Source organism: Brachyistius frenatus, unplaced genomic scaffold, assembly GCF_029030835.1.
Source record: "Brachyistius frenatus isolate BFR_SWC_R1_liver_20210118 unplaced genomic scaffold, ASM2903083v1 Contig_193, whole genome shotgun sequence".
Taxonomy (NCBI): domain Eukaryota; kingdom Metazoa; phylum Chordata; class Actinopteri; family Embiotocidae; genus Brachyistius; species Brachyistius frenatus.
The window spans coordinates 56506-79799 of record NW_027210792.1 but is presented as its reverse complement, the minus strand read 5'-3'; the positions used below and the strand labels follow the sequence as shown (position 1 = coordinate 79799).

General features: G+C 43.0%; 1 protein-coding gene across 2 annotated transcripts in view; it reads left to right on the top strand.

Moving 5' to 3' along the window:
- Nucleotides 1-23262, top strand: part of eml5 (EMAP like 5) — a 36497-nt gene extending 13235 nt beyond the window's left edge. The window contains exons 5-45 of one of the 2 annotated variants that reach the window (XM_069718586.1): nt 114-299; nt 881-1016; nt 1247-1270; nt 2150-2351; nt 2842-2979; nt 3101-3357; nt 3453-3665; nt 3746-3913; nt 5290-5396; nt 5491-5609; nt 5723-5909; nt 6078-6183; nt 6610-6703; nt 8628-8728; nt 8836-9029; nt 9313-9424; nt 9621-9748; nt 10931-11072; nt 11167-11319; nt 12161-12292; nt 12417-12505; nt 13354-13530; nt 13673-13874; nt 13967-14093; nt 14327-14341; nt 15270-15278; nt 15929-16007; nt 16330-16459; nt 16633-16731; nt 17147-17167; nt 17440-17613; nt 17716-17924; nt 18154-18311; nt 19025-19139; nt 19229-19417; nt 19563-19735; nt 20654-20816; nt 20902-21005; nt 21087-21240; nt 21581-21681; nt 21776-23262. In XM_069718586.1, the coding sequence (XP_069574687.1) occupies nt 114-299; nt 881-1016; nt 1247-1270; nt 2150-2351; nt 2842-2979; nt 3101-3357; nt 3453-3665; nt 3746-3913; nt 5290-5396; nt 5491-5609; nt 5723-5909; nt 6078-6183; nt 6610-6703; nt 8628-8728; nt 8836-9029; nt 9313-9424; nt 9621-9748; nt 10931-11072; nt 11167-11319; nt 12161-12292; nt 12417-12505; nt 13354-13530; nt 13673-13874; nt 13967-14093; nt 14327-14341; nt 15270-15278; nt 15929-16007; nt 16330-16459; nt 16633-16731; nt 17147-17167; nt 17440-17613; nt 17716-17924; nt 18154-18311; nt 19025-19139; nt 19229-19417; nt 19563-19735; nt 20654-20816; nt 20902-21005; nt 21087-21240; nt 21581-21681; nt 21776-21812 (5424 nt within the window). In that variant the 3' untranslated portion in view covers nt 21813-23262. The remainder of the gene's footprint in view (nt 1-113; nt 300-880; nt 1017-1246; nt 1271-2149; nt 2352-2841; nt 2980-3100; nt 3358-3452; nt 3666-3745; nt 3914-5289; nt 5397-5490; nt 5610-5722; nt 5910-6077; nt 6184-6609; nt 6704-8627; nt 8729-8835; nt 9030-9312; nt 9425-9620; nt 9749-10930; nt 11073-11166; nt 11320-12160; nt 12293-12416; nt 12506-13353; nt 13531-13672; nt 13875-13966; nt 14094-14326; nt 14342-15269; nt 15279-15928; nt 16008-16329; nt 16460-16632; nt 16732-17146; nt 17168-17439; nt 17614-17715; nt 17925-18153; nt 18312-19024; nt 19140-19228; nt 19418-19562; nt 19736-20653; nt 20817-20901; nt 21006-21086; nt 21241-21580; nt 21682-21775) is intronic. The other variant, XM_069718587.1, reaches the window with a different exon arrangement.
- Nucleotides 23263-23294: the final 32 nt, after the last annotated feature.

Sequence of the window (23294 nt, the reverse complement as noted above, 5' to 3'; positions counted from 1 at the left end):
TCACTGTGTTGATTCTAAATACTCCATAATTGTCCATTTGCTCTTTCAGGACAGGATTACACGGGGGATTATTAGCCACCGCGCTCTTTCACTCTTTCTGTTTGTGTTTGCAGTTTTGGAGCTTATGCGGTAATGCTCTCACGCCCAAACGTGGTGTTTTTGGCAAGACGGGGGATCTCCAAACCATCCTCTGCCTCGCCTGCGCCAAGGACGAAGTCACATATTCGGGTGCCTTGAATGGTGACATCTACGTGTGGAAAGGAATCAACCTGATGAGGACGGTGCAAGGAGCTCACGGGGTACGTTTTTAATAGATCCAGGTGGTTGGTGATCTTCGGCTCAGGCTGCTTTTGGATTCCCACCTGCTGCACCGCATACAAAAGACTCACTACAAAATCATCTACTAAACTTAACCAGGTTTACAGCTACGCACGCTGACTTCATTTGAGTCTGCTCGGTAGAGAAGGATCAGCCTTTTGCTACACAGGATTAAATGATATCTATGGGATAAACAGCAGGGTGAGGGGATAGGCGAATGGGGGAGGGGATAATAACTACAGTACATGTTCATTCCTGCTTTTTGTAATGCCAAATGTCTCACTGGGGCTTCAACCGGGGGCCTCCCCGTGCAGACCGCATCTCTAAAACAAATGAGGCCACCAGTAGATCTCTCCCATAATAATGGAAACAAATATGACACCTCCCGTTCCTCTGTTTGGGTGTTATCTCGAGGCTACAGAAACAGGTTTGTAATTGTGAAAGCCTTGTTAAACAACCTGCCTGGCTGAGCAGCAGCACCGTGCGGTCTGTAGCTGGGACTGGTTCTGTCGTTGCTAATTTATTGTGCAGATCCTCACTGACAGCCCGTCATTTCCTCCAGTCAGGGATTTTCAGCATGAATGCCTGTGAAGAGGGCTTTGCCACCGGGGGCCGAGACGGCTGCGTCCGGCTGTGGGATCTCAACTTCAAACCAATTACTGTCATTGATCTCAGGGAAACAGACCAAGGATACAAAGGTGATGTCAAACTGCCTCCTTTTTTTTTTCTTCTTCTTTTAATCTGAGTACGGAAAGGTTGCAGGCCAAATTGTGTCCGCCTGAGGTGCTGCGAGATTGTATAAATGTACAAAACAGACACATCTGGATGAAAAAGAGAGTCTTTATTCCATTTCTGTTTACCCTACTAACATTTTTTTTCTTGTTTTCCATTTTTCCATCTCCTTTACTTGTAATCTTGGACCTTTCAGTAGCTAGAGGTGAAAATAGCCGAGGTGGGTAATATCATTGAGGGCAGAGTTAAGCACCATGTCAGTCTGTTTGTAGCAGTCCCCATATTGTTCGGCTGTTCCTCTTGTTGTTAGTAAGTCCAAACTCTGTTGCAATTTTTGCGCCGTATACAAATGTCTTCTTCACTTGCAGTCCTGTGCAAAAGTTTTAAGTGCTAAATTAAAGTGAGGATGCGTTCAGGGGAAAAAAAAAAATAAAAGTGAATATTTTGTATTAATTAACTTCATATGACGGTCAGGGAATCGAAAAAAAAAACTAAATTAAATCAATATTTGCTTCTCTATGAAGCAGAACCTCCCAGGGATATGCACGCAGCTTTTCAGGGTGCTTGGCTGGTAGTTTGTTCCAAGTGTCGCTGTTATTCTTTGGATTCAAGCTGACTCAGCGTCTTCTGTCACTTCGTGTGATCCCAGACGGCCTCCGTGATGTTCAGATCAGGTCTCTGTCGCAGGACTCTTTGTTCCTCTTGTCGCTGAAGGTAGTTGTCCATATGTTTGAGGTTGTTGTCGTGATGCAGAATGAATGTCGGACCAATCAGGTGCCTAAAACCTTTGCACAGCACCGTATGTATACAGCACACGCATCCTGCATCCTGTTCTCGCTGTATTACTCGGAGTCAGTCGCAGATCGGCTTGAAAACATGTGCTGTCATTGTAATTCCTGTTAAACTCTCCGTCCTAGCCTGCACATGGCTATTATCACCTCCTGTCTTTATTATCCCTGTTTTATCCCCTCTTATAATAACTGTATAAGCGGCAAATGTCCATCTGCCTTTATGTTTGCATGTTTTTTTTATTCTTTTTTTTTTTTTTTTTTCCATTTTGATTTTTAGTGGTCGTGTGTTTATGTGTGTGTTTCGATAGGGCTGTCTGTGCGCAGCGTGTGCTGGCGGGGAGATCACATCCTAGTGGGCACGCAGGACAGCGAGATCTTCGAGGTGGTGGTCCACGACCGCAACAAGCCCTTCCTCATCATGCAGGGTCACTGCGAGGGCGAGCTGTGGGCGCTGGCCGTGCACCCCACTAAACCTCTGGCCATGACGGGAAGTGACGACCGCTCAGTCAGGTGACTCTTCGGTTAGGGTTAGAGGAAAATATGCTGTCATGTTATTTTCCTGTATGTGCATGTAGACTATTAAATCACAGGCATTTGCATTTATTTGGGTATCCGAACAAGATTGTGTAAAAGTACAGTTATTCATCTTTATTTTAAGCTTTTAAAATGTGAACAACAGTTTTTTTTTTTATTTGTTTAGTTGCTAATTAAAGAACTGCTGCATGCAGTAATTTAAGGAAAATGTTGCCCGCTTTAGTTGTCTTCAAAATATGAGTTTTGTAACCTTGTTGAACTCTTTATTGTTGGTGATGTATTGTTTGTTCTATGAAGCATTTGTAACCGTCAGTACGCGGCCATATAACAAACTCATGACAGGAAAGAGAATACAAACATGATTGCCTTTTCATTTTGCTCTTATTCTGCTCCTCTGCTCCGGTTGTTGGACTTTTATCTAATCACTTCACTGCTTTGCTTCTTTGTTTGTCCTGCTCTTCTACAGGATTTGGAGCCTTATAGATCACGCACTGATAGCTCGCTGTAACATGGAGGAACCGATCCGCTGTGCCGCTGTGAGCACTGATGGTATTCACCTGGCGCTGGGAATGAAGGATGGCTCATTCACTGTCCTAAGAGTCAGGTGGGAACGCCGTCGAAAAGGCGAACAGGAGATTTTCATCCTCAGGGAATCTCTTTCGCTCAAATGAAGGCTCTCCATCTCAGCTCTTTCATTCAAGATACATTTCTCTGCTTCCCTCCAGAGATATGACAGAGGTAGTCCACATCAAGGACAGGAAGGAGGCCATCCATGAGCTGAAGTACTCCCCCGACGGGGCCCACTTGGCTGTCGGCTCTAATGATAACTCAGTGGACGTCTACGGTGTGGTGCAGAGGTACAAGAAAGTGGGCGAGTGCATCGGCTCCAACAGCTTCATCACACACATGGACTGGTCCACGGACAGCAAGTACCTGCAGACCAACGACGGCGGCGGCAGGAGGCTCTTCTACAGGATGCCAAGTAAGTGCAAGGCCATCGACCGCTGTGTTCCCAGATGAATTGTGATGTCAATGGAGCTGCTTTGTGAGGTAGAATGTTTTCCTTCTTTTGTCGAGGTGGGAAGGAGGTGACCAACCGGGAGGAGCTGAAGCTGGTGCAGTGGGCTTCGTGGACGTGCGTGTTGGGCCCTGAGGTTAATGGAATATGGCCCAAGTACTCCGATATCAACGACATCAACTCTGTAGAGGCCAACTTTAACAATCAAATCTTAGTAACAGCTGACGACTACGGATTAGTCAAACTTCTACGATACCCATGTATAAAAAAAGGTAAAGAATATTTAATCTTCTAATACTGAAAAGAGATTAACGTATTGGCGTGTTGCTGATGCATTTCCTCTTGATTTCAGGTGCAAAATTTAAAAAATATTTAGGTCACTCAGCCCACATAACCAATGCCAGATGGTCACATGACTACCAGTGGATCATAACTATCGGTGGTGCCGATCACTCGGTGTTCCAGTGGAAGTTTGTTCCCGAAAGAAAGTCGAAAGAAGCTCTGCATATCGCCCCACAAGGTGAGACATACCCACTCGCTCTTTGTATCACTATACTTTCCCCTCACGTGGGGATTTAATTTCATCCCAAAATGTCGATGTTACCTCTGATCAATCCATTTAGGAAAACCGCAGTGTTACGTTTTAATGTAGCTGCTGACTTGCATTACTGATATTACTCATTTTACAAAATCAGCGGCTCCTGCCAGTAAAACATCATCCAATTAGGCTAAGTAGAGAACCCTGATGGAAATTTTGATGTCTGCTCAGTCTCCTGCTCAAATGAGTGGGAGACCTCAGCAAAATTTCCTTTAAATACCTTTTATGCTTTTGAAGGGAAATAAGTAATATTTTGTTGTTTTACAGAGAGTTATATGATGTCTGTGTGTTAAATACAGAACTGGAGTCAGGCAGTGATTAGTTTGGTTTGCAGAGACACTGACAGAAGAGGGGACATTTGACCTGGCTCTCTCCAAAGTAAAAATAAATTTAAAAAAAATAAAGCCTATTTTGAAGTATAAAAGTTTGACTGTTTCATTTTGCTTCCAGTGTTTATGCTTAGATTGGCTATTCACGTCCTGGTTTTAGCTCCATACTCAGACATAAAATTGGTATAGATGATATCAGCTGACTCCCCACAAATAAGCATGTATTGATTATTACTGTAAGTGTCTCTTTTTCTGTTACTTAAACAGTATTTTCACTAATATCAGCCTATTAAAGGGATTTTTAAAAAAAATATTTTTTTATCACTTTACATTTCTTTGTGACCTATAAGGGCTTATATGAATGTAGCATCGTGCACACTGCTCCCACTACCCTCGTGAACTGGATGTGCAAAACCACCAGAGAGCAATGCACCAGATTTCTCCTTCTCCTTCTCTTTCTCAGCGAACTATCATTTCTATAAAGTTGTGCAAAGGAACGGCCATCCCATTAATTAAGACAAATCCAATAAAAGTGAATGAAGCTTGGAAAGTATAATTGCATTGTCATTCCCAAGTCATATTTTTTTTCCAGAGGCTGAGTGCAGTTGTGCTTTGTGAAATTAAACCACACACTAACTGCCTTTCCTTTTAATTTTCCTAATGGATCTTGTGAGGAGCCGCCCTTAGCTGCCAGCGCTGCTTATGGCTTTGTCCTGGCACGGTCTCACTGTGCTGCATCAGCATTTTTATACATTTGTCTTGAGCGTTGTCACTGTGAAGCACGACAGGCTAATAAATAGGAGATGTCGTATTATCATTACATGATCGACCCTCACTCCCCCTGAAACTGGATGCAGTGTTAGTTGTTTTTTTTTTCCCACTGTGTGTGCAGCAGGATATTTGTTCTGATTTAGAGGCAGGGGAGGATTTTACTGGCTAACTGTGATGTAACCTTGTTTCTGCCTGCAGAGACCTTGGCAGACTCTAACAGTGAAGAGTCAGACTCCGATCAGTCAGACGTACCTGAGATGGACTCGGAAATCGAGCAGGAGACACAGCTGACGTATCGACGACAGGTTTGTGATGAAATAAAAAAATATTTTTTCCCTCTTTAAACCCCATCATATCGTTTATTAAACAGCACGTAAACACTTTTCTCCACGCGTGCAGGTTTATAAAGAAGATCTACCTCAGCTCAAAGAGCAGTGCAAAGAGAAACATCGAGCAACGGCCATGAAGAAGAGGGAGAGAGCGCCGGGGAGCGGGGTGAAACTGCACTTCATTCATGGGTAGGCAACTGTAGGATTTTCAGATTTCAATATCCTTCATGCATGGTCACTACATGAAGCCCTTTAACAGTCTTTTGTCCAAAACACTTCACCATCTGTTGTTTTGTTTGCAGCTACAGGGGCTACGATTGCAGGAGCAACCTGTTCTACACCCAGACTGGAGAGATAGTCTACCATGTAGCTGCTGTAGGCGTCGTGTACAACAGACAACACAATACCCAACGTTTCTACATGGGTCATGATGATGACGTCCTCTGTCTGGCTATCCACCCCCTCAAGGACTTTGTAGCAACGGGCCAGGTAGCTGCCAGGACTTCTAACATGAAATATTCAAGTATTTGTTTGTGGGTCCTTAAAAAAAACAAAAAACTTTTGAGCTGCTGAAATCTGGAAATTCTCTGCAATTTCACTCATATTGGCTTTACTTTGTAAATTCTGTGCATATAAATGCTTTTTCTGTCTATTCAGGTTGGCAGAGATTCCTCAATCCACATATGGGACACCGAAACTTTAAAACCCATGTCCGTGTTGAAGGGTTTCCACCAGCTCGGGGTGTGCGCGTTGGACTTTTCAGGTAGCACCCAGTGCTGTTTTTTTTTCTGGCTATATTTAGCGAACCTACTCAGACAGATTCAGCAGGACATACTTTAAACACTCACAAATGCTTCCAGACATCCTGCTTTCACTGAGGAACAATTTTTTTTTAAATTTCACACATAAGGGAAACTGTTGAATTCATAAGAAACACTGACAATCCTGCTTCTGACATCTTTTAGTCACGACAGTCTGACAGCGTAAAGGAAGAGCGGTTTGTCTCTCCATCCTTTAATTGGCCCCAGATAGAGGCATGGCATTGACCTGTACGTCAGTGAAACACCTGCCGTACATCAAACCCACCAGGATGCTTTCATGTTGCTTACAAGGGCCAAACTTCAGTGAACCGAAGCAGGCGCTGGCTCTCTCTGTGCTGTACTCAATGATTTCCCCCCCCCCTCCACAGCGGATGGCAAACGGCTAGCCTCGGTGGGCCTGGACGACAATCACACCATTGTGCTGTGGGACTGGAGAAAGGGGGAGAAGCTCTCTGCCATGCGGTTAGCACAGTTATATTACAATGTTTACACGGCTGCAAGTCGGCCTTTTCTGCACGCAACAGCTGCTGCTCTCACTTCCGGAAAGCTTTGACTAACCTTTCTGTTAACTCTGCAGACTGTTTAAGCACGCGTAGTTTAAATATGGACATTTATTAATGAGAGCTAAATTGAAACCACTTTGCTGTGCGAGGCTGATTGATGAAGGAGTAGAAAGAAAGGGAATTACCTTTTTAGATTACAGGGCTCCTCCTCTGCGATACTAAATCCTGCCTGAGTCTGAATGGTCGGAGTAGAAGTTTGCCCCAGGGCCTCGGCTATAGATCCATAATTAACGAAAAATACTTTTGATTCATCTACGGGGAGCTTTTTCCTGCTGAGTCCGGGCTGCTTGATATAACCAACGTTAGTTTCACAAGGAAAAATATTAAGAAAAAGTCTGTCTTTTAAAGATGTGCCCTGTTTCCCAGTACAAGTACAAGTACAAGCAGCATATAAAACCAAATGGGTTGCAAAAATAGTCAAGCAGTAAAACAGATAAATGGAAAATGAAGTTAACCAGAAACAAATTGGACAATAAAGATAAAAGTCGACATTTTAAAAAGGGTATCAAAGATAAAGTAAGATTTACGCTCGGAGTTTACGAGAGAACGTAATCCTGAGCACAAGTGTAATGGACTGATTTCCTTTACCACCAGAGACAATGATGCAGATGATGGCTGTGTGCATTGGATGTAAACGATACATGCGACCAGATATGGGGCGCACTCAACAGGCCTGGATTACTTTATCAGACCTGAATTATGAATTTCTTCAACACATGAAAAGTGTTGATTTGTAAACATTTTCAGTTAAATTTTCTGGTAAAGAAAAAAAAAAAGAAGTATGTGACCTGGAAACCAGAAGTATCTAACTGGAAAAACATCCATAGCCCAAAATAATTTTTTGCTTTTGCTTTGTTGCTCTTCCTACTTGATGTTCATATTTAGTCTCTACTCCATTGAAATTCCCCCCCCGGCTACTTTGGAGCAGTGCATTGCGGGTTGCTCTCGCTGCAGCTCAGGGACAGCTTGGAGCAGCACTAATCTCCTTTGCAGACCCTGGTGGGCTGTGGGGGTGAGGTGGGCAGAGGGAAATGGGGTCTGACAGAGCCTGGCTTGTACAGCGCCACTGACGACATCTTTAGCTGGCAGAGGAGGAGTCGGTAGGAGACAAAGAGGCTGAGGAGGGTGTAGGAATCTAAAGAGATTAGCAAGGAAGAGCCAAGATGAGGACGAGATAAACCACGGTGAAATTGTGTAAAGCAATAAGCAGGCAAAACAGTGAGACACTTAAAAGTGGGCTGGATTGTTGTTGTAGGTGTTGTCATTTAGTTTTCTGCAAAATAAGTACATTTATATCAATGAAACTTAATACATCAATAAGATTTAGTCTCAAAATACATGCCCACATTACTAAGATTAATACTCCTTTAGTAATACATTCAGTTCAATTTAAAACATTTTTGAAATAACCTCCTAATTAAATGACAGAATTCATTAATTATATCTTTTTCATAACATGTTTTTACAAAGTTGATCCTGTAGTCAAACAATACATATCAATAAGTTTATATTCACACAATGCTTCACAATGCTTTGTCCATGCTTCAGAATTTAGTTTCCATTGTTAAAAGTCGTCTAGTTTTGTTTATATGGACCTTGAATTGTCGCTTTCAGACACAGGATATTTATTCTCTATATTTTTGGTCCCGATGTACTCGTCACTCCAGCTGTAAAAAAATGCAGTTGAAATTAAATGTTGTCTCTCTCAAGACCAAGATGCAATAATAAAAATAAATATAAAAACATATTAAATGTGCTGAAGCTTGAAAAAAAAATGTACGAGTCTTTTGTCTATATTTTGAGATGTGCGCTTTGTTTTTCAGGGGAAGCAAGGACAAGATATTTGTTGTCAAAATAAATCCCTACCTGCCCGACAAGCTCATCACAGCTGGTGTGAAGCATATGAAGTTCTGGCATAAAGCTGGTGAGACACGTATTCTTTTCTGTCGACTAGAACAGGCTCTAATAAGCAGAGTTCAGGCTGAGCTGGGACACGTCCGACTGCGAGTTGTCTGTCTGCTTCCCTTTCAGGTGGTGGTCTAATTGGGCGCAAGGGGAATATGGGGAAGACAGAGACGATGATGTGTGCCGTGTACGGCTGGTCGGAGGAGATGGTGTTTTCGGGCACGTGCACGGGGGACATTTGCATCTGGAGGGACATGTTCCTGATGAAGACCGTGAAAGCTCACGACGGCCCTGTGTTCAGTATGCACGCTCTAGAAAAGGTAGATCACAAACCCAGGAGGAGGGAAGCGTCTTTATATATAAAGTCAAATGGGCTTTTTCACTTTTTTTAAGCATTTTTAATATTAATGGACGTCTCAGATATTGCAAAAATTTGAAAATGCTGTTAATCTATCATGATTTTTTTTTAATAATCCTAGATAGTAATTCCCCAATCTGTCCCGGTTTAGCTCCCCCTTTTTAATGCAGGTAGTATTACATTAGTGACATGTTTAATCAGCAGGAGATCACTGCAGCTTTAATGTGCCGATATTTTATTTCTAGGGATTTGTGACTGGAGGAAAGGATGGCATAGTAGCTTTGTGGGATGACACTTTCGAGAGATGCCTCAAGACCTACGCCATAAAGAGAGCTGTCCTCGCTCCCGGCTCCAAAGGTAAAAAGGTCGTCCTGTTCTCAATTGTCCTCCGCCGTCCGTGGATCAGTCTTCTGCTCCAGCGATATAATACAACCATCAAATGCAAAATCCATTTAAAGCATTCAATGCTTTTAGCTGGAATGAAGATTGCCTCCATGTCTCCTGGTTGGAGTTCAGGCCTCTGACTTCACTCTGTGATTCATCGCCTCTGCAGGGTTGCTCTTGGAGGACAATCCCTCCATACGTGCCATATCTCTCGGCCACGGCCACATCCTAGTGGGGACCAAGAACGGCGAGATCTTGGAGGTGGACAAGAGTGGCCCCATCACTCTGCTGGTCCAGGTAAAATGAAGAGAAAAAAAACATGCCACTCACATCTAATAATATATATCCTGCTAGTACGTCAGATTCAGCCTGTACCCATCTCAGTGATATCGCAGACAGGATATTCATGAGGAAGATAGTTTCTCTGCAGCACGATGAGTTGGCAGTCTGTAACTCGACAGCTGCAGATGAAGTTAACTTCTTCCAAGTCAGAAAAGATTTGAAAGTTTGAAGATTTACCCAATTTAAGCATTCAAACTTTTTTGCATTGTGTTGCAATTGCAGGACTGTTGTAAAGCATTTTCTTTGGGGGTTGTGTTCAAACTCTAAGTAAAGCTTACATTAAACTTCTCAGCTAGGTGTGTCATTTAATGCACCAACAACAAGGTGACAAAATGCTGATGTCATGGATTATGACAGTATTATGCGTAAACGAATAGCGAGCAGCTATTACCTGGAGGATAAGGTGATCTAACAACTGATGGTGTTCTGGTGAGAAGGTGAATGTGTGAGGACAGATGTCACGTTTCTCTTTCTGTATCTTACAGATGAGCAAAAAGGTGATGAATTACTGCCGCTCGGTGAAGGATTGTTAATTTACTTAAGTGCTCCTGCAGCGTCTCCTGGCCTCCCTTGATTGTAGGCAGACAGCATATGCTATTGATTGCCCTTTACGTTGCACATTCTGATGGATGGAATCAATTGATGAGAGACGAGAGCCAAAGGTTATTTTTGACCATTTGGTCCACAGCTAAAATTCTAACAAGGTTACGATGTTCGATGAATGAAAACTCTATTAATGAACTTTGTCATGCAGGAGCATTGGTAACTATAAATTGTAAGGAAAGAAAGCAGAGACTTGTGAAAATGGTGCATAATGGGTCTGCCTGTTTGTTGTGCTGTGCTGTCAGAAAGGAGGCAAATGGAAAGGCTCGGCAGATGTTATTGCTCTACATGTGTCCAAAACATCAGACCTGACTTTAAACGGGAAGCCAAGAAGTATAGGTAGTATTGGGTGGTAAACTGCAGACCATTTTAAACCCCTTAAACAAAACAAACATAATCAACGAGATGGGAGCCGAAACTTCAAATGACTTCATACCTGATGGCCAATTAAATATGTTAATAAATAAATACGGGTTGTTAGAGTGAGTTGAGCCACTCTAGATGAAATATTTATGCTGTCGTGTGTGTCTGCAGGGTCACATGGAGGGTGAAGTGTGGGGCCTGGCCACTCATCCCCATCTCCCTCTCTGTGCCACCGTCAGCGATGACAAAACCCTCCGCATATGGGACCTCTCGCCGAGCCACTGCATGCTGGCTGTACGCAAACTCAGGAAAGGTGAGTCACCGCTGAAACGCCAACGGCCGAGTGCACTTTCTGACAGGATACACACCGGTCCCAGGGCTTTAACAGGCGACCTGTTCCTCCGCAGGCGGCCGTTGCTGCTGCTTCTCCCCTGATGGCAAAGCCTTAGCGGTGGGCCTGAACGACGGCAGTTTCCTCATCGTGAACGCGGACACCCTGGAGGACCTGGTGTCCTTCCACCACCGCAAAGACATCATTTCTGATATCAGATTCTCTCCAGGTCTGTGGTTCACCTTCGCAAATTCTTCGCCAGGCCACTGCGGCCATAAAACACCTCTTAAAATCCTGTCTGAGAAGTGAACGGCCCTCTAAAATCCCCGTGCACTCCAAAGCATCAGAGTTTACAGTATGTGGGCTGCCGTGCAGAGTTTTAGCAGGTGTACACATTTCCCTCCCCGCTGTGAGTCGGGGAGATATTGCTGCAGGCCTGACCCAAATTAATGCCGTCCTGTAATAAGGCCAGACAGAGAAACAGCAAGAGAGGAATGAGAAACAGTGGGGGCGGACAAAGTGAGAGCAAGAAACTAAACTCTCTTTCGCTTGGACACTTAACCTTAATCTACAATGCAAGGGATCCCGTTTCTCCACCTAACAGCCATCAATCCCTGAGAGCATACGTCTCGGTGAAATGGCTTTTAGTATGCTTAAAACTATCACTTATAATTAGTTATTTTTGCAATGTTAATGTCTTATTTTTACAAGTGTACAGCCAAACGTTTGTCCAATGGCGGATTTTAAATTTGTTCACTTAAAACCACAAATGGGGCCAGAGAAGAAGTCCGGAGATCACCAAGATGACATGTTTGTCTGTTGCTGTGTTTAATTGATTTAGCCAACCGGATATATTTTCTGCTGGTGCAAAACATTTTGCCAATCTTATCTCGTAGATAGCGACATACTTCATTATCAAACGCTTCCGGTGGCGCTAGCCGAAAGGTCAGCGCCAATGTCAATATGATTTAGCCACAGAGGACCAAGAGTTGTTGAGATAATTCTGTCTGGACTGAAGCGGTGGATTAAACCACGTGAAACTAACCGACACTTTATTCTCTTTTTCCCAGGAGCTGGGAAGTACCTTGCAGTAGCATCAGGAGACAGTTTTGTGGATATTTACAATGTAATGAGCAGCAAGCGGGTCGGCGTGTGCAAAGGATGCCTCAACTACATTACCCATCTGGACTGGGACAAAAGAGGTGAACATGCTTGCTTTTATACTATTGTCTCAGAAATTCCTTGCAGAAGAACCAGTTGCGGAGTCTCTGAAACCCAGTTAACCACCCGGCCACGGCCCCACCGGGCTCTTTCATTCATTCACAGGAAAACTCCTCCAAGTCAACACAGGTGCTAAAGAGCAGTTTTTTTTCGAAGCTCCTCGTGGCAAGAGGCAGACCATCCCGGCTACAGAGGTAAGCAGGGAGAAAAGGCACACAGCAGCAGCCGTGGTTATGATGCTGTTGGCCCATATTTTCCCCTCGGGACCAGAGGAGGCTCAGGGAAGGGCAGTGATGCATTAACATGGCCCATTTTTTTTTTTTTTTTTTAATTTTTTTACCAGTATCGTTCTAAATTTTGGCAGCGGAAGCGGGATAGTGTTTAGGGTACCTTTTAATACGTTGTGACATTCAGACACCTTGCGAGGCGCACAGCGGAGGGGAGAACGGAGAAAATAAGGGTCAGCGATGATGCATGCCGTTAGGTCACGTCTCAGCGGAGCATCAGATGTCCTCTTCTACTTTTGCTCTCATCTCATTTTACCCCGTTGTGATGCATTTGTCTTTCTCTCGCATTGCTTACACGAGTCTCGAGGCACTTGATCACTGCGTATGGGCCTATGTGGTTCTACTTTCAGCTGTTTATATTGTTTATTTGGACACTCCAAAATTAACATTTGACTCTCCTGCAAACTATTCTGAAACTTGTGGAAAAAGTATTTCTAAGTAATAAATATGTAATATTCACATCAGATATATTCCATCTTTTGAAAGAGGAAAATCATTTATTATACTTTTTCCTTAACAAGTGAGCTTTAACCTGCAGATGGTTAAAAATGCTGCCGTCTCTCTTGCATTTTTTTTTTTTTAAATTTATGCTCAGAGCACATTTATCTGTCAGTGAAGCCACAGGAGTAAACTTCTGAAATGTGACGTTGTTTCGCCGGAGTTTGTACGACATTTATTGTGAAACACTTTATAAGTCTTATTTTGAAAAGTCCTATATATATATATATGAATAGATTTTCACTGACTCGGTTCAGGTGGACAAGATCGACTGGAGCACGTGGACGTGTGTCCTGGGAGCGTCTGTTGAGGGCGCCTGGCCTCTGATCAGTGAGGTCACCGAGGTGACCGCCGCCTGCCTTAGTAACAACAGGAAGGTGCTAGCAACGGGAGATGACTTGGGATACGTCAAGCTCTTCAGATATCCTGTCAAAGTAAGACACTGTGCATAATTCTCTGCACAATCTCGTTTGAGCGTTTCACAACTCGAGGCGGAGTTTTCAGATTAATGCAAATGTTATGTAAATGCTGTGTTAATGTCACAAGTGTTAAATAACTGTTGTCCCTCTCCCCCAGGGGAAGTACGCGAAGTTCAAACGCTATGTGGCTCACAGCACACATGTTACCAACGTGCGATGGACCCATGACGACAGCCTCCTGGTGACGGTCGGCGGCGGCGACACGTGCCTCATGATCTGGGCCCACGAGCCCGAAGGCCACCGGGAGTTCAAACAGTGCGACAGCGAGGAGTCGGATATTGAGAGCGAGGACGACGGAGGCAAGAGTCCATCGTGTCATTGAGGTTTTTTTTATTTACAGGACCTTTTTGTTTCTGCATCCAAATCATCCTTCCCACGTCTTTTGAAAAAGGTTACGACAGCGATGTGACGAGGGAGAACGAGCTCAACTACACCATCAAGGCCTTATCCGCCAACATGCGACCAATGACGGGCGTGAAACCCCACCTGCAGCTGAAGGAGCCGTCGGTGGACGAAAGGTATTCATCACTGAAGCTGTGATGGAGCTTTAAAGATGCTCAGACGAATGCTCTTTAACACTTATATAAAACTTACAACGACGTCAAACCTGCCTTCTTCAGACAACACATCTCTTCTATTCCTCTGTGCATCCTTTTCCCTGCCCTGAAATAACTCCGCCTTTTCTGCTCTTCTTCTGTCTTTGGCTGTCCATCTGTCATTATCCTGCTTCGTTCTTTAATTCCACTTGAAGACAAGGGGTGGTTCGGTAAGTTCCTGTGATTGCATATGCTAATTTTATTTTTTAAAGAAAGAATAATTTAATGAAGCTGTAGACATAATATACGTATTATATTGAAAAGCCAGCTGAAGCATATTTTAGAAAGTTTAATGTATCATATGGTCACCATTTAGCTTTTGAAAGTTAATGAATAGGTATTAACAATAATAACTTGTATTACCGGTTATGCATTAGGTATTGAATGACAAAAAGGGAAGAATGTCCTTTTTTGCCATTTCAAACAAATCTGAAATGTCTCTGATGTTTACTTAGTATTTGTTTTTACTTTCCAGTATTTTTTTTATTTTTTCTTCCTTTATAATAAAATTTTGGGTGTTTTGAAATTAAATTGAAGCTTGAATAATTTACTTTAGTGTCCACTTTAAAAGTCAGAAGTCAGGCTGTACTGAAGGCGTTTTAACAGTCAGGGGAAATGGTATGATTAAATTGGATCTTAATTTCACACCTCAACTCAAAATTTCTTCGTATCTTAGTTTGCCATCTCTTTAAGCCTGTTTAAGAGCTGATGTTTATTGTTAAAGCTTACATTCATTATGAAAATGGTCACTTTTACATTTCCTCCAAAGTGTGTCAGAAACGTTCAGTGCTTCAAAGGTATTGATGTTGAGATTTATTTTTGATCTTTTTTTTTTTTTTTTTTTTTTTTTTTTTTTTTTTCTTCGACAATGATGCAAACATCCACGCAGCATCCTCGGAGTAGCAGTTGTCATAGAAATGGACTTTGGTTGTCATGGTTACAGGATGGGCGCTGACTCTTGTATTCTATGTCCTCAGCGCCTGAGATGTTGTGTTGCGTGTGTGTCCGCTGGGCAGCAGTGAGCGCTGTGGGAAGCCTTTTTTTTTTTTTTTTTTTTCTTCTAATTCTTGTTTCTTCTTTGTTATTGCTGCCATGAAGAGGGTCACGGTAAGCCTCTTATTGTTATTCTATATTCTCTCCCCACTGTTACCTCGCCGGTCTCATTTAGATAATTGTAGATTAAATGTGCAGAGTTAAGGGTCTTTACGTGCCTCTTTTAGACCGCGTTTCCCCCTTCACACCTTGTCTTCACTGTAAAACGAGGTCGGGGTAATAGTTTGTCAGCCGCATACAGTCTTTGCATTATTAACTGTTTTCCAAACCACCATGTTATAAACAGACAGTTAAAAGTCCTGATAATTAAAAAAAAAAAAAATTAGTATATGTTGAATGTTGATGTTTTATTGATATATTGATTGACTATGACTGAAGATGACGACGCTCTGAGGTTAGTTTACCGTAACTTTTAGTTTTATTTTCACTGTGGATACTTCATATTTCTATTCATGCTCTCTGTTGAAAGTAGTAATGCATACATTAAGCCTTTATTTTACAAAATAAATAAAGTTTTTTTATTATTTTGTTGGATTCCACCTCAAAAAGTTCTCGACGAAACAGTTTTATGACGTGGATTTTTCTTGAGACGAGTGTAAACAGTGTGATGGTCCTACAGCAGTCGTATAGTGTAAGGGATCATCATCATCCTTATTATTATCAGCATGCTGAGCAGTGCCACTTATCCCAGCTGTCTGTTTCAGGCCTCCTGTCAGCCGAGCGCTGCCACAGCCAGAGAAGCTGCAGACCAACAATGTGGGCAAAAAGAAGAGACCCATCGAGGTAAGAAGGACCTCGTATCCTCAATAAAACCCCAACAAACTAATAGATACACAGATAATTAACTTAATGTAAGAAGAAAGTGGCTCGTCCCAGTCGGAGAAGCAGATGATTGGAAATGCTGGTTTCTAATGTGATTATTTCGGCTGAAGACGCTGTGCGGTTCGCTCTCCGTCCAGACAGCCTTTCTGGGGACCGTGATGATGCTGTAATCCAATAACGACGCTCCTCAGCCGGCAACAGTCTCCGAACAACCTAGTTGTCATGGCGTTAACCTTTTCGACATTCAGATCGTCTTTTTTTTTTTTTTCTGACTCTCCCGCAGGACCTGGTGTTGGAGCTGGTGTTTGGTTACCGTGGCAATGACTGCCGCAATAACGTGCACTACCTGAACGAGGGGGCGGACATCATCTACCACACGGCGTCAGTTGGCATCGTCCTCAACTTGACAACCTGTAAGTCGACGGTCGGGAAGACAAGTGTTCACGAGCAGAAAAGCAAACAGAAGGGACATTTCATTCAATGTGTGTGTGTGTGTGTGTGTGTGTGTGTGTGTGTGTGTGTGTGTGTGTGTGTGTGTGTGTGTGTGTGTGTGTGTGTGTGTGTGTGTGTGTGTGTTTCCTTACAGCCTGCCAAAGTTTCTATGTAGAACACAGTGACGACATTTTGTGCCTGACAATCAATCAACACCCCAAATTCCCCAACGTGGTGGCAACTGGCCAAGTAGGTATGTTTGTGAGAAGTTGACCTCCCGCGTCACCTGCAGCCTCATTTTTCCTTCCTGTGTCCTGTGTTGTGCTCTGGACGAGGGGATGATTGTACACCACTGGCAGCCATCCTCCTCTCACCAGCTGAGAAGTCGGCGGCAATATAAGAGACTCATGAACAAAATTACTACTTTTGCAGACATATTTTTCATTAAAAGGTTCAAAAGTGTAATTAAATATAGTTGCATTTAATACTTACAACTCTCAGAATTGTACATCTTTTTATTTTTTATTTTTTTTGGTATATTTCTAAAAATATTATGAAAGGAGATGCTTTTGTCGGAGTCATGGTTACCACTGTTGCCCAGAAACCACCAAAAAATGTACAAATAATTTGTTGGTTTTGTCAATAAATCAGATTTTCTTGCTTTACAGGTGATAGTGGTGACATGTCAGGTAAGAATTTTTTCACAAATCAAATGGGAAACATAATTTTACTAACCTTTGGAAGAAAACCTGTGCTTCAGGATGTTAAATCACTGCCCTCTAGTGGTCATAATTACCTTTTTGAATTTTGTTAAATTTAAATATGGAATTTGAGATCAAAACAAAATCACTAACTTGTAACTTTATCTAAAAAATATTCTTTTATATAATTCATTCAGTTGGAGAGAAGAAAGACAGAAGTGCTTTTATGTTATAGGAGTTAAATGTGCTCTGCCCCTCAGCTACGTCTCCATCCATCCATGTGTGGGACGCCATGACCAAGCAGACGCTGTCGGTGCTGCGCTGCTTCCACTCCGGCGGAGTTTGTTCTGTCAGCTTCAGCGCCACAGGAAAGCTCCTGCTGTCCGTGGGCCTGGATCCCGAACACACCGTCACCATCTGGAAGTGGCAGGAAGGTAAAAAAAATAAAAATAAAATAAAAGACTTTCATTTATGATATTTTCTGAGATTTTGAATTGAGACATCACGCTTCCTTTGCCCTCTGCTTTGTCTCTCAGGTGCCAAAGTGGCCAGCAGGATAGGTCACACCCAGAGGATCTTTGTGGCTGAGTTCAGGCCCGACTCGGACACTCACTTTGTGTCCGTGGGCATCAAACACGTGCGTTTCTGGACGTTAGCCGGTCAAGCTTTGCTCAGCAAGAAAGGTGTGCTGAGTTCCATAGAGGACGCCCGGATGCAGACCATGCTTTCAGTAGCATTTGGAGCTGTAAGTCGATCCTACCGACACAGTACACAGCGTCTATTTTTTATCCAAATGTTTCACTGTTTTGTTTGAATCTTAAAATGCTGTTTGTTCGTACGACGTATTACATTCGAAATTGAACCTGCTAATATTTAACGGGGATCCCAAACTGTCTGCTTAAATGTGCTGTGAATTGTTTGCTTGCTCTGCTCTCTTAGGCCACTAGATTAGTGCAGATTTGTTTTCTTTTCAGAATAACTTGACATTTACAGGTACCATAAGTGGGGATGTGTGTGTGTGGAAGGAACACATTCTAGTAAGAATAGTGGCCAAAGCTCACACGGGCCCCGTGTTCACTATGTACACCACACTGAGAGACGGCCTCATCGTCACGGGAGGCAAAGAAAGACCGTAAGTGCTTAGCGTGTTGCATTTCATATCAGTTAGATTTTCACTTTTTTATCAGGACCGCATGAGGATTTCGTTTTGTTTTTCCTAATAAGCTGTTTTATATAAATGAATGATACCCAGCAAACTGAAGATATCACACTGAAAATCACCATGACACCTTTTTACAATAGTCACTTAACATGTCCTAGAAAAGTTGTTGATCATGTTTATAACGGCACGACTCATCATAGTCGAAAAAGCTCAGATGTTAAATTACAAAGACAGCAAATATGTTGCACTATATAGTTTATTTATAGTTTAATTCAGTCCCTGCTGGATTTACTTACATCTGTGCTGTTCTTAAATCAATTGGTCACAATATCTTTTATGGAGAAAAAAAAAAAACCCAACAACAACAGTTATTATGCATAATGACTCGCTGAAACAGCCGTTGTTGTCTTCTTTCACCTGTTGCCATGGAAACGGTCTGTCATCCATGAATACATGTATTGAAAACGGTCCGAAAGCATGATTTGAAGCTACGCTGACTTAACGAAACGGTCCTGAGAGGTGATCAGGAAACATCTGTGAGGGTCAAGTAAGGTCATGTAGGGCCTTTAACAATATGAACTAATATAATAATCTCCAGAACCTGTGTGCCGTAATTTGCTTTCATATTAATGACTTTAAGGTTGTGATTTCGGTCAGTTGAGGGTCTCTGTTGTTCTCAACAGGTCGAAGGAGGGCGGTGCTCTGAAGCTCTGGGACCAGGAGCTTAAACGCTGCAGAGCCTTTCGGCTGGAAACTGGACAGATCATAGACTGTGTTCGCTCTGTGTGCAGAGGAAAGGTAGGACACAACGAGTGTAATATGTGATTTAAAATCAAGCGGTTATTCACACTTAACGACCTGCATTTTGACGCATTTTGCCCGTCCAGGGTAAAATCCTGGTGGGAACCAGGAATGCAGAGATCATTGAAGTGGGAGAGAAGAACGCAGCGTGCAACATCTTGGTGAACGGACACATGGACGGACCGATCTGGGGTTTGGCCACTCATCCCTCCAGAGATGTGTTCCTGTCTGCTGCGGAGGACGGCACGGTTCGCCTGTGGGACATCCCAGAAAAGGTCCGATTCTCAGCTCATCACAGCACTTTCATCTTTGGTTGTTTGTTTTTTTTACTTTCACTTTTCACGAGGAGTTCACGGCGCGAAGCGTCTGAAGTGGTTCATAAGTGTGTGCTGATGTTGCGTTGCCTTGTGGGGGAAACAGAAGATGCTGAATAAGGTGAACCTGGGCCACCCGGCGCACACCATCAGCTACAGTCCCGAGGGAGACATGGTGGCCATCGGCATGAAGAACGGAGAGTTCATCATCCTGCTGGTAGCCTCACTCAAAATCTGGGGCAAGAAGAGGGACCGGCGCTCTCCTATTCAAGACATCAGGTACTGAGAGAGTATGTTACACAAGGCACAGTTGAGTTACCTGAGTTATGGATGTTTAAGGACATAAGGCAGTTTATTATGGGATGGAGACAACAGCTCTGGGGAAGAAGCTGTTCCTCAGCCTGTTAGTCTGGGTTTTGATTGTTCGGTATCTTTTTCCTGATAGCAGGAGAACAAACAGAGCGACCCGGGTGTGTGATGTCTTTGCTGATGTTGCCGGCTCTCTTCTGGAGGCGGCCAGCAAACGCAGCGTCGAGGTCCGGGGAGCGCAGCTCCCACAATCCTCTGTGCTGTTCTTACAACCCGGGCCAGGTCCCTCCTGTTCTCTGCTGTGCAGCTGGCATCCCACGCGGTGAAGCACCGACACAGGACGGTTTCTATTACGCTTCTGTAGAAGTTTACCAGAAGCTGAGAGGGCAGCCCGGCTTGTTTTAGCTTCCTGAGGAAGAAGAGCCTCTGCTGGGCTTTCTTCACCAGGTGGGATGTGTTCAGGGACCGTGTTTGGTCTTCGGTTATGTGGAGTCAAAGGAATCTGATGTTGTTCATTTATGTGTAAAATTCCAACACGATAGCATTTATTTGAAAAAGCGTTGTTATTAGGGTAAAAAACAACAACAACATCATCATGTGGACAGAGAACACACTTGTATTGAGAAAGCTCAGGATGCTTTTGTTTTTCATTTGTGATATTTTTCCAATGTTTAAAAAAAAAAAAAAAAAACGTTTTAACACAATATGTTTACTAATGTATTAAATTGAAAGACGTTGAATGAAATACACAAAGTATTCTCAGCCAGAAGCTTCAAACATCAGAGTAGATATTCATCTGAAGAAACTACATTTTAGTGGAATTCTACTTTTGAAGCTAACCAGAGAAAACGTGTTTCCTCCTTTTAACTCCCCACGTCTCCTTCGCAGGTTCAGTCCAAACTCTTGTTACTTGGCCGTCGGCTCCACCGAGTGTGCCGTCGACTTCTACGACCTGACGCTCGGCCCGCAGCTGAACCGCATCAACTGCTGCAGGGACATCCCCAGCTTCGTCATGCAGATGGACTTCTCGGCTGACAGCGCTTACGTCCAGGTACGGGCGGCGTCAGGGTTTATCCACTTGGCAGTGAGAGATCATATCTCTGATTACGCGTCTAACCTGCAGTGCCTTGAAACAGATCTCCACAGGTGCTTATAAACGCCTCGCGTACGAGGTGCCGTCCGGGAAGCAGGTCACAGAACAGGCTCACATCGACAGGATCACCTGGGCCACCTGGACGAGGTGAGCTGCCCGTCCCGACACGTTGCCGTCTTTCTGTACATCGAACGGCGAATCAAATATTGTTGCCCTGTGTGTGTCCAGCGTCCTCGGAGACGAGGTCGTCGGGATCTGGTCCCGTAACACTGACAAAGCCGACGTCACCTGTGCCTGCGTGTCCCACTCGGGCATCAACATTGTCACGGGCGATGACTTCGGGATGGTAAAGCTGTTCGACTTTCCCTGTCCAGAGAAGTTTGTAAGTGTGATTTTTATAATCTTCTCGCTACTCCTTGTTATGTTTCCAGGGTTCAAATTTTTTTTTATTTGATTAACTACCAACTTTCAGCAGGATTAATACAACAAAACAATGTCATCAAACAATTTAGATCCATTTTAACGTAGCAAAATCATCATGTACGCTGTTCTGTTTCTGTGTAAGTCCCTTGTTCATTAAAGGAAATAAGTGTTTGTATTTGCTGTATTTCTCAGCAGGAGCTGTCTGATATTTTTGTGCACTATTAAATACTATAAATGGAAAAATCTTTGTATACCAGTTTGAAAACGTCCACTTACATGCTGTGATTTGAATGTTTTAGGCCAAACACAAACGCTTTCTGGGCCATTCTGCTCATCTGACCAACATACGCTTCACCGGCGGAGATCGCTTCGTCGTTAGTGTCGGCGGAGACGACAGAAGGTACGAGCGAGGCTCCAAAGAGCAAAAAAAAAAAGTCTTACGACAGTCACGTGTTCAGAGATACTTCCTTTTTTTCTTTTTGTGTCCCCGCCAGCATCTTCGTGTGGAGGTGTGTCCACGCCCCGCACTGAGGATTCACATCCCGGACCATCCCGCCTCAAAGGAAGTCTGGGTGTCTCCCTGAGCATCTCTTCAGAGGAAAGAACCATCAGAGGGATGCATTTAGAGGAAGAGGAGGAGGAGGAGGAGGAGGAGGAGGAGGAGGACAGACCCGGCAGCTTGTAAATGGGTTAAAGCGGTGATTCGACTTACTGCCTCAAAACTCGGTGCATGCACATGTGCAAGGCTCATTTTAGTGTCACAGTATCACAGTCCTGATTGTGAGAACAGGTGGAGGACGTACAGTCCTGCTCTCATCGCATTATCATGGAGGAAGAAACTAAACATGTGCATATCATTTCAGTGATGGAATTATTATTATTATTTATTTATTTATTTTTTAAATGAGCTTATCTGTGGACATCTCCCAAATGGCAGTTTTGCCACTGGGAAGGCCTGCGAAATTACTGACAATGCCATTTTTTAAACCATGTAGCAAACTGAATTAGCCTTAATCTGAGTGTTTATGAGGGTTTGGATTCTTTTTGTATTGTTTTACTTTTTTCTTCTTCTTTTTTTTTTGGGGGGGGGGGAGGGAGGGGGGATCATGTAGTCATTTGTTTGTGCTATTTTTACTGGTAATTCCAAATCCTGTGGCCTTCCTCCTGAATGTAACATCCACTGTTATGTTCTGGATGTCAGCATGCCAAAGCATACTATGCACTGTTCACCTGACCTGGTCACTGTGTCGCCCCGGTGGTTCGTTTATGATTTATGTGGTCGTGTTGTTGACGGCTTGACCTCAAAACCTCCCTCGGCCGTGTCCCCTTCATGACATGTTCACGTGCGCGTACTCGTTTGAGGATTCGTTTGTGGTTTCACGGGTGTGCATGGCTTTTACCGGATGACAATCTGTCCCAAACAAATTCCTCAGAAAAACAAAAAGAACAGCTGTAAATGGATATTTCACCGCTGCAATTCTCACGGTCACTTTTTAAGTGTGCTGCTATGATATATTTATCGTTGCATTTTCATGAATATGAACAGTGTGACTTTTTTTTCCAACTGTAAGTGAAATGTTTTGTGTAATAAGATATATCGCTTAAATGGAATGTTTATCAGAGAGAAGAATATAAAAAGTGCAAAATATTTTGCTCCTTGTATTCAGAGTAACTACTAAAAAAAAAAAAAAAAAAAATGTTGCTGCATATTTTTGATTTACATTTCACCAGTGTAAATATCATTTGTAGATATTCTTTTTGTATATTTTTGTGAGATGTTTCTTAAATTCCACTTTAATAAAAAAAAAAAAAAAAAGAAAAGGCAACCACGAACTTTACAAATTTGAGTGATCCGTTTTCACCGAGACTGCGAACATCCTGAATCTTGATCGGTCAAACTAACCTATTAAATATTGATTTATAGAAACTTTAATCATTCTCATGTAATGCAATTAACTATATAAAAACAACCTTTACATCACTTTGAATGCATCAATTCACATATAATACATT